The sequence below is a fragment of the Lepisma saccharinum genome, chromosome 18 (assembly GCF_977018435.1).
Source record: "Lepisma saccharinum chromosome 18, izLepSacc3.1, whole genome shotgun sequence".
Lineage (NCBI taxonomy): Eukaryota > Metazoa > Arthropoda > Insecta > Zygentoma > Lepismatidae > Lepisma > Lepisma saccharinum.
The window spans coordinates 32074626-32086268 of NC_139246.1; the positions used below are offsets into that span (position 1 = coordinate 32074626).

General features: G+C 41.7%; 1 protein-coding gene across 1 annotated transcript in view; it reads left to right on the plus strand.

Annotated features, from left to right (window-relative positions):
• Positions 1–10808, plus strand: part of LOC146002197 (odorant receptor coreceptor-like) — a 29538-nt gene extending 18730 nt beyond the window's left edge. Inside the window, exons 4-5 of the mRNA XM_083139914.1 lie at positions 5917–6072; positions 10758–10808. Of these exons, the coding sequence (XP_082996040.1) occupies positions 5917–6072; positions 10758–10808 (207 nt within the window). The remainder of the gene's footprint in view (positions 1–5916; positions 6073–10757) is intronic.
• Positions 10809–11643: the final 835 nt, after the last annotated feature.

An 11643-nucleotide genomic window follows, 5' to 3' on the forward strand; every position in this document is an offset into this window, starting at 1 on the left:
TTTTAACTATTGTAAACCGCAAACTTTCGGGGGGTTCGAGCCCCCTAAGCTCCCCCTTGGATACGTGCCTGCTGCGAGTGTCCCTTCATCAATTTAAACTAATCATCACTCATCCTGTTTGTCGCGATTAGCCAAAAGTGGAAGAAGACACTAAATAACAAAAACAAATTTATCCTCATCGTGGCGATCAACTGGAGAATCTGAAAAGTAGCGTAAAAATATTAAAGGGAAATTCCAGGACATTCAGTAAAAAGACATATCAGAATATGCCCGGACAAGAACTTTCCTTAGAATGAGACATTTAAAATAAATGCAATAGGTTAGCTGGAAAGAAAAGCCGGCAGTGGACTACAGCCTGCAGGGACAAGATATCACGCAAAAAATAAACTATGCATTGTTTTGGAATAAATGTATTCTTCTATCGCGTATTTGATCTCTTGCTGTCAAATCAAATTAACAGCTTTGGTGTATAATATCAAAAGATGCATGAAAACACAGCGTTTCATGGGCCATCTGCTACATTCTACGCATAGCTTTCAACCGCTCGTGTCCGCTTGGTGACGTCACAAGCTCTAGCCAATAACGTGCAAGTCGCGGAGTGGCCCCCCCTGCTTTTTCGCCACGGATCGACGAAGCTTTTAAAACTTAAAACGAACTCCTCGGTGTTGTGCATACATCTTGGTGTGGTAGTTCGGGGCGCAAGCTAGGCCTGTGTGAACATAGGTACGCCGATAGCCATGCATTGATGATATGCACAATACTGCAACCATTCTACGTTCAACAATAAAGCTAGTCTAAGGATTAATTTGGAAATAAAAGGGCTAAAGAGCAAATATTGGCTCAGTTATCATTGCATATCTCTTGGTGTGGTAGTTCGGGGCGCAAGCTAGGTCTATGTGATCATAGGCTTGCCGATAGCCACGCATTGAGTTTATGCGTTTTAGTTGAGTCAATTCATCGGCAAAGCGAAATCCTCGCCTTCGTCTCAAGTATATTTGCATTATAATTGCAATAAATAAAGAATAAAACCTTTCCGTTTATACATACTGCAGTAATGTGGTTTTATTTCTCTGTGCTGTGAATATTGTCTTTGCCTAACACTATCCCTGTACCTGAGAGGAGTCTGTGTACTTCACCGAGTCTCATCGTTCACCGCTGAGTATTATTAAGTTAATATTAATAGTATAATAATACGACGCGTGAAGTAATTGTGCTTAGAACGTATCAGATAGACAGATTTCAATGGGAACGTAACCTGGGAAGAAAATCAGTTCGGGGAAGGGGAGAGTTGAGTGTGTTTCTACTATCCACAATACATTTATACATATTTATATGTGAAATGCTACATGCTACCATGTGTTATTATACCTCATGGGCACTTCAAAAGATGCTGAACGCACCATAACCTTCTCGATGCTCCACTGTGTTTCAGCAGGTCATACTTTAAACCTACCACAGCCAAACTTTGGAAAATACACTTGGCTCGGCTTATGACGTCCTTTCACGGTACTATTTATTACCTGCTTAAATCTAATATATGTTACACGACTTTCTTGGAGCGTCGTGTCATGACCTACAAAAAATCTGTTAACAAGTGTTCTTTTTCTGAGGAAGTTTAAACCTAATTTTAGACATATTTTGTTCACAATTGCAACCATGTTTAAAGAATCAGTTGCTTTGAGTTCATTTTTTGTATGTAATCCTTGTGTGAATGAAACATTTTGAAAATAAAAAAAAATCAAATTACTGGAAAGCATTTGTTTACCATCTGGCGATGTGATTTGGATTATTATGTAGCTGCATCAAAGTACGTAAAATCAGTAATAATTTCACGTATAATTGAAAGGATTGCTTACCATAATATACTTTCGATTTTTCTAAAAATAATAATGTTTTCTTAGCTATAGGTCTTTCAATTCTTACAGCTAGTGATCTACAAGCTAGCAAGGGAAGTGAGGAGCGGGGAATACGCAGCAGACCAACCAGACAAGAGCGGTGGGGCGAGATGTAGGACCTGTAGGGAATAAGTACTACGTGCTCCTCGTTCCACAGGCTGCTGCGTTTCTTATCGCGCTGGATTGGTCCCTTCCCGGCTCCCCACTTCCCTTCCCAGCTTGTAGAACGCCAGCCGTAAGAATTGAAAACAGCTAAGAAGACATTATGTTTTCTACAAAAATCGAACGTATACAGGGTGCTCGGAAATTCCCCTTACAAACGTCTAGGGCAAGTAGAGGGGACTGAGTAGACAATATTTGGAATAGGAACCCATGTCCGGAAACGTACCTTTTCCGTGCTACAACCATGACAATGTGTCGGATGTTCCTGTGTTGGTATGCAATCGGGTAGGCAGTACATGCCCTAGAAGTTTGTAAGGGGAATTTCCGAGCACCCTGTATTATAGTAAGCAATACTTTCAATTATAGGTGAAATTATTAAGAACTGAAAAAATCTATAGTCTTTTACATTAGAATTTGTGTTTTAAAATTAAATAATATTAATGAATTATGTGTGGCAAATTAAAATACTACTGAAACTACACAAAACTGTTTATACACTTGTAATTAATACCAATCCACAGGATATTATTTTCAATTTATCTTGACAGGAAACAGGAGTGTCGATGTACGCCATTAGCCTAATTGGTCTATTTCTCTACTTTCTTGGCTTCGTATACATCTTTTGCGCATTTGGGGAACTATTAATACAAGAGGTAAGTAATTGTTTGTATGAATGAATGAAACACCCTCCCTTGCCCGGGAAAACAAATGCTACCACTACCTAAATAGAGGCGGCAAAATCTCCCTCGGACAAGCGAAATAGCGTTACGGTCCAGGTTAATTTCGTGTGTAGGAACCGGTGACCAACAGTGCATAGTGATACGCCATATCGAATAAAAACAAAGACATATGTACTTTCAAATTACCACCTCTTTACCTGTAGCCGGGAAGCGGCTAGCTGCATACCTGAAAATCACGGGTAGCGACATGCATACGAAAATGATATAGCCCAAAATTAACATGAAAATAAAAAGTATATTCTATTCATAACCAACAAAAATGGAATCATTACAGGTCCCCACACTTGCACTCTCACATTCTCTCTCAGATTCAAACCTCATGGGGTCATCGACACAAGAAATTATACATGACATGTACAGGTTTTATGACGACAAGCCCTAATTATTGCATTCTCAATTAATTTTTATCTTACTTTTTGTCTAATCAGGTCATTTGTGATTTTGCTCCAGTGCTACTTAAATCCTAGCCAGCCCTTACTTAACTTCACCTTTTGTTTTTAAAAAAGAAACTAGTCGGCGCGGTGACCATACATTACTTGACCAGTATAAACAAAGGCGCCTCAACGGCAATTACATTCACGTGGGCGGACGTTTTCCTTTTACAAGACCTCACGTGGTTCCAAACATAACAAATAACCTCCGTTGAGTGACGCAAACATATACTCTCTAGCAGGCGGGACTTAAACACTTCGCCGCGACGAGCAATTCACATTACCAGGCAAATACTTTAACAAATAATCACATATGCGACCGGACATAGCTAGCAGCGACACAGCGCTCACACATAAAAATGAACAAACCTCAAGTAGAATATGCAATTAAGCGGGCGGCGCTTTACTCTAATAGTACGCACTTTAAACAAATACAAAGGAGCACAAACAACAATGAATTTAAGATCATAAAAAAAAATATCACAAGGAATAAGAAAAATTGACCTGAGACGAATAGATTACAAATGACAAGCGCGACGGGAGTTTGATATAAAATTTCGAGTTGAGTGAGCGTTTTCAAAATGTCGACGAATTTCAAGGGCGTTCTCTAAAGCAATCGGGCCGTCACGTGTTAAGGTTCACACAGATGAATACTTTACCATCTCTCAGCTTCCGGGGTGCATCCAGGCGTCTTTATGGGCGATTGAAACACATAGTATCCACGCGAAAGGTTCCTTTGGTCGCGACGATGGAGATGCGAGAAGGATTCAAACACCTAGTTTCCCGGCTCCTCTTCCTCTCGGGATCGGTGGATCTCCGTGGTATGGCGCGGTTCGGACGTCGCATCTGAGCGGTCGTTGTAGGCGTCGTCGGGGCGTCAACATCTCTCTCTACGTCTCTCTGTCGCGGCTGGTAGGCGTCGTCGGCGTCGTCGGGGCGTCAACGTGGCGGATGGTAGGCGTCGTCGGCGTCGTCGGGGCGTCAACATCTCTCTCTACGTCTCTCTGTCGCGGCTGGTAGGCGTCGTCGGGGCGTCAACGTGGCGGATGGTAGGCATCGTCGGCGTATCAATAGGGCGGCGTTCGACGTTCTCTCTCTCTCCATGGCGGCGGATAGGCATCATCGGCGTAGTTTCTTCTGACATCAGGCGAATCGACGTAACGCCCTCATCTCTCTTCTCCCTCTAGCCCGCCATAGTTTCCGGTGTTCCTCGTTTCTCAAAAATTATAAATGGCGTAAGGTAATCACGGAAACAGTTTCGCTTCAACTTCCCCCAGCGGTTGAGGTAGGCGCACTCGTGTAGACTCACTGCCTATCACACACACTGGTGTTCGCACAACACGACAAAGTCCACTGTACACGAAAGGTAGCACGAAGGTGCTCTCGTTCCAAGAATCGCGGCAAAACTGTATATGGAGAGGTAGCACGGAGCTGCTCTCCCTACAAAGATCGCGGTAAGACTGTATATGGAGAGGTAGCACGGAGCTGCTCTCCCTACAAAGATCGCGGTAAGACTGTATATGGAGAGGTAGCACGGAGCTGCTCTCCCTACAAAGATCGCGGTAAGACTGTCTATGGAGAGGTAGCACGGAGCTGCTCTCCCTACAAAGATCGCGGTAAGACTGTCTAACGAAAAACCATGTCCTTCGTTTTATTTAGATTTTGAAAAACGACGCTATGCGCACGTTGGAGTGACGCTTCCGAAGGGGTCAGTCCACTTTGCTCTATTGTCTCCCAAGTGGGACGAGCCGTGCTCGAAGCTGAGTTCGTGCGGATTAAGTTTCCGCCTGGCTGTCGCCCATAGCTCAATAGCAATCGCTGTCCACAAACTGATCAATTAGAACCGATTTGATCTGGCGTCCGTAATTGTCGCTTGATCGTGACGAAACTCCACATATCCGTCCTTGCACACATGCCGCTGCGCTGGTATAAGTTTCACATGAATCTGACCGTTGGAAACCGAGATATTTAAATGTTTGTCATTACGGTCGAATTTCATAAGCTTTAGACGCATAGCGTAACCCTTCAGGTGCTCACCCTTAACACAAGCGAATGTCTCGTTCCTCCCGTCGGCTTGGCAAAAATCAAATATGCATTCTTACAACTTAAAACTCTCAACGCTTTGAATCAACACGTCTTTTTACCGCTACATACATGAATAATAATGATAATAATAATGACGGTAAGTCTGACTGTCACATGTTCATGTTTACGTTCTTGATGTATTTATTTATTTGTTGATACTATCATGGGAAAGTAGAATCACAAAGGGAGTAGAGTAATACTGATTAATTTAGACAAAAGTACCTTACTAATAGGTTGTCTCACATAACGATCGATTGACGAAAAACTAAATGGCCTAACGTATTAGACGACTGGGGAAAGATAACAAAAAGGGGTAATTCATTCTCATTATCAACAGCTAAGATAATATTCTGACTTAATACTTAATTCAGCATATTTATACTAAGAGTAACTTCTATGTACATAACTTTCGTTGTGTTAATTGAAGTTAATTTACTGCTAGTCTTCGTTTTCATCACTATTGCCATCTTTTGTTATTACCTTAAATTTTCAGAGTAAAGTGATAAAATAATTTGTTACGAAACTATACTATTCTGATTTCTGAACACTAAGTATATTTACTCTGGAATATAATATGTAATTCTCTTACTTTTTATATTTCAGAGCAGCTCCCTTCTGAGGACGGTGTATGACACTTCGTGGTACAACACATCGTACGACATGAAACTCTTCCTCAAGGTGGTTACGATGCAGTGTCAGAAGCCATTGAGGATCACTGGATACATGTTCTTCACAGTGTCCGTGGAGTTCTTTTCCTCGGTGAGTTTCAACATAAGACTCGGATATATTTAGATTTAGAATTAGAAGCTGCACTGAAAATACGTTTGTGCTGAAGCGAACTGTCTGATCAAAAAATGGAAATTAATTTTTAAGCCATCTGACGAACTAATTTAACAGAAATGAAACCAACTGCCCTCATAGTAAGAAAAATGTGAGGAATCCGAATTTGAAGAGTCTGCCACATTCTGACCTGTACCTTCGCCGCCATCTTGAAAAAAATGAGGTCAAAATTTCACATTGAAAAGTATAAAAAATAATATCTCGAAAACCGTGCATTGTATACAAAAGGAGAAGATAAACAAAGTGAAACAGCAGAAAATTTGCTATACAATGGTTTTTGTTTGATAGATCTACCATAAATCTTAATTAAATTAAGACGATTCAAAACTTTTCTTTAATTTGAGGAATTAGCGTAAAAGTTGGTTCTCGTCACAAATAACCGCAAATATGTAAGAAACTATGTAATTTACGTCGAAACGTAGAGTCAAAGGTTGAGGAGATATGTAACTTAATGGAGAATCATATATTTCCCTACATTTTACATGTTCTATTTCTTACTATATTGGTAAGAACGCAATATATATTTCTCCTGCAGTGTTTCGTTCTCTTGCGTTCGTTGCATGTTGTTCTGTTCTTTTTAATGTATGCTCACAGTAGTGGCGATTTCGTGTCTAAACTGAGGTCAAATACAGTTTACTTTCCACTTACTGCAATTAGGGAGAATCGTATTGAAATTTGAATTCGGGCAGATGTTTAATTTGGCCAAATCCACTGGTAGACAAGGCTTAGCATTAAGAGATTGCAGGGAGGAAAGAACTGCTCCCCATGACCCCCAATCATTAATTGCCGCCACTGCCAATATATTGAACCAATATAGTGCAGTAAAATACGGTTCTAAACAGGTCACTTTGCCTAACGCGGAATCCATTGCAGTATTTTCCGTAGATACCAGGTGCTAACATGTTCAATTTCATCATTTCCTCTACATACAGACCTGCACTTGTAGCACAGGTGTTGCCCCCTGATGAGACATAAGGAGAACACATGCGTAACTGATTGAAGATGTAAACACCACTTCTCAATACGCTCGACTTTAATGAAATTCCGACGAATGTCGAGCATCATAAAGTATTGCAGCCACAGAGCCGCAGAATCATGTTGTCTTTCAGAGTTGAACCTAATGTAGATAAAGATTTTTCAGCACCTCAGAGATTGAACTTGCATTAGCATATACTGGGTGGGCAAAGATAAACCGAACCCGAAATTGGAGAAGATATTCGATGTAGCAACACGCAATAATAATAATATTTCGTTTTCAAAGTAGGATGCTGTGAATGACGCACATTGACATTGACCTGACCGGATCGTGAACGGAGAGAGGGAAGGGGCCGGGAGGGGTAAACCTACACGTGTGAAGGCAACAATCGAGGTAAAGCTAATCACCAGCGTAGACACAAAAATCAAGCTGACGAAGGAGGCCAGGATATTCATCGTAAAGGAATATTGCTCAAAGGGCAGATCAGTGAAAGGAGTGCAAGAAAAATTCCGTGCCGAATTCAACAGGACACCACCCGCCAAGTCATCCATACACGAACTCATAAAGACGTTTGAGGCAACAGGATCCGTGGTTGATAAGAAGCATAAATACCCGCGTTGAAAAGGACCGAGACGCAGAAGGAAGATATTCGCCAGCGGATGTTTCAGAGCCCAACTAAGTCCACGAGGCGACTGTCACAACAGCCGGGAGTGTCGTGAACATGCCAGCGTATCCTGAAGGACCTTAAGTTGAAACAATACAAGATCATGTCTTTGCAACAGTTAAAGCCTGCAGGCCATGCTAGACGTGTACAGTACTGCACATGGTTACTGCAGAAAATCGAAAGTGGCTTTCTCGATCCAAACCTCTGCTTCATGACGGACGAGGCATGGTTTCACCTCAGTGGCTACGTTAATTCGCAAAATACGTGTTATTGGTCTGTCGACAACCCACACAATGAACTCAACGCGTTACATTGCCGACATCTTCGAGCCCTTTGCACAACAATTGACGCCACACGAACGACGTGTCGCGTATTTCAAGCAGGACGGCGCAACAGCCCACACGCCTCCTTGGAAGCAGTGCATTCTGTTTTCACACCTGACAGAACAGTCTCGAAAGATCTATGGTCTCCACGGTCCCCTGATCTAACCAGTTGTGATTTTTATTTGTGGGGTAACCTGAAGGGCAAGGTGTACTACAACAAACCACGAACTATTGACGCACTGAAAGAGAACATACGCAACGCCATCGCCGACATTCAACGGAACGAGTTACAGTTAGTCGCACTGAACGTGATCTATCGGGCCACCCTGTGCCTGGACCATGGTGGTCAACGTTTCCAGCAATACCTGTAGAGACGGAGAAATGCATGTGAGTAGGCTTCTGTCTGTGATCTAATTGTATAAAAATATACAATAAAATAGCCTTGCAGTTCATATGATTATTACTTGGTTGGGTTCGGTTTATCTTGGCCCACCCCGTACTTCTGAATTGAGCAGGCCAACGATTGAATGTATCTTAGAAATGTGTTTATTTGCAATACGCACTTTGCTTCATCAAGTGGCGTGAAGGGTGAACACCAGTGAACACCAGACCACGTTTTCCTCGCAGAATGGCTGGTTTCAGTTTCTCGCGCACAAGGTTGAAGTAGGTGGTACTGTTTACATTATGACCTCTGGGCATGTAATGTTCAAGAATTGGCCCCTTGTGGTCCCAAAACAAAGTTCACATGACCTTTCCGGCACCCCGTTGAGCATGCACCTTCTTTGGGTGTGGGAGACGAAGGATGTCTCTTACGTTCTGCTTTATAGAAATTAACCAAACTTTCATCTCCAGTGACAATACGATGAAAATATGCCTCAACGTCAGCTTTTTAACGGTGTAAAATCTCCCAGCACACATCAACACGACTCTCCTTCATTTCCGGTGTCAAATGTTTCGGAACCCACCTCGCACACATTTTTCTGAACCAAAGTAGGCCTATGTCTTGACTGATATGGTAGGCTGATCGTACAATTATTTCCACCTTGGAAGCAATTTCACTGACAGTAATATGCCGGTTCTCCCGTATGAAGTCCTCCACTTGAGCAATGTTGTTTTCCGTGACTTCAGTGATATATCGACCTGGAAGCGGAGAATCTTCAACACCAGTTATGCCTTGTTTCAACTTCTCAGCCTACTCGTACACTTGTGGTCGACTTATACAGTTGTCACCGTACTGAACTGTCATGCGGCGATGAATTTCTATCGGTTTCCCGGCTTCACTCATCAAAAATCTCACGACACTTTGCTGCTCCAGCTTATAGGGCAGAAGATTTAACCTGGCACAGTTCACGCCAAACCGTAGATTTCCTTCTGCTAGCCGACATTTCCGGGCGCCACGTGAGTGTTTTCAACCATTGGCACGTGCTTTCTCCTCTGCCTACCAGGGGCCGCCGCTTCCTTCATGTGTCCTTTGAACCACGTTGTCAAAGGCGTGAATGTTCTGGTGGCGAAGACATCTGAGCTTGCACCCCAAATGACCACTCGCAGTCCGGCCTGCCGCCATGTTTGCTCGCTTACGCCGAAATCAGTGGCAACAACTTCTTGCAGATGACGGAGAAGGTTTTGGCGGGAGCCGTGGCAGGTTAAATATTTTGCCCTATATAGTACTACTGTAAAAGTGCCGCCACTTGTGTGACTGTTTCCTAGCGTCCCGTGCACGAGGCAGGCGTGACAAATACGCTACAAAACGTACCATCAACAAAACGTACCAGCGACAGAACGCACCTACCACCTGGGCAAACTCCTGCGAACGGTCTTCTAATGAGTTTTAAAATATTTCGATGCGACAAAACGTACCAGTTTATGGGACGGCATCAAAAATCATTTACCGAAATTACGATTTTCTGTAGTTTTCCTGATTTCCATCGCAATTTATCAAGGCTTTGGACAGTTCCACACTGTTATTTGAATTTCCGCGTTTCGCAACCAACTATTCACAAAGTAATTAAAGAAAAGAGTTAGCTTCGCTGATTCTGTGGCTTGGGAGTGTATTTCCAGCCATCCATCATAAACTTCTTCCGTTTTTAAAATGGCCAGAGTGGCACACATGCGTATATGCAAACGGATTTCCTCATTCTCTCGATACTCGACCGAACCTAGCCTAACCTAACCTAACCTAACCTAAGAGATCATAGTCGTAATGACTAATGAGGTAAAACGAATAACCTAGCTGGGTGCTGGATAGCGCACCGTGTTGTAATGTCTGTCTGTCATGTCAAGTGCAAGTTAAAGCGTTTTCCTTGAAGTGGTACGTTTTGTCGCGGAGTAAATACTTTTAAAGTTATTAGTGGATCCTTCACAGGAAGCTGTTTATCTGAGTGGTAAGTTTCGTCGCAAAAACACATGTGGTACGTTTTGTCGCTGGTACGTTTGTCAGGAAACCGGAGTGACAGCCCCAGCTATAAATAGTTTACAGATAGCTTTCACTAAATAACAAACATATAACAATCGTATTTTAGATTTTTATACTACTTTTCCGGTAATTTATTGAATGCACCTCGTATATATATTTGTATGTATGTATGTATGTATCAATTAAAGTATAATATTATCAATGTGTATTAATGTTTTATTATTTCAGCTGCTGGGTGTGGTAACAACTTACTTTGTGTTCTTGGTTCAGATCAAGTAAAACATTTATAGTTTTTCCTGGTCATACTACGAGTAGAATGTACCTGTACGAATGATGTAGTCTAGCTTGGAAGTACAATACATTATCTAAGAAATAGACCTTCATTGCAACGCTGGTAATAACTTTCGCATGTTACAACGAACACCAATTTACGTCTTACATAATGTGTTAACTGTGCACTAAATGGAATACACTATGTTACTGCGAAATTAGCTTGTAATGTTTATTCACAATGCTTCTTATTCTTGTGCTGTAAAACTAATAATTGACAAGGTTATCAAAGATTGTAATATTATTTTCATACCTTTGAACTTTTGTGTACTGATATACAGTGCAATTGAACTTAAGATTGTATGTAGATTTTGAAAAAAATTACTGTAATTTTGTAGAAAATAAAATTGTTTGCTTCAAATAGCACACAGGAAGTTTCTTTCTTGAAATACTACCTTTTAATAGGAATCACATCTTTGTAAATACGGACGATCAACTTCGAAAGTAAGTGGCATAATCTACATACACATGGTGGAGAAATTTAATGGTTCCGATACCAATTGAAATTGTAGAACCAGTCCCAATTAGTCTTTCAGTAGACAGGTGGACTTCAAGACTAAACTCATATCCTTATAACAACATCAATGGCACAGCTCTACTACTGCCTGTGCAGATAAATTCCGCACTATGAACTACTAACAGTCCCCTCTAAATTTGCCACATACATAGATATACTCCGACTAAATTCAGCATGGGCTTTTGACATTATCGCTAAATTATATCTCTCTCTCTTTATTGCTCTACAGCCCTTGTTGAACCTTGGCCCCCTCCACAATCAGCCTCC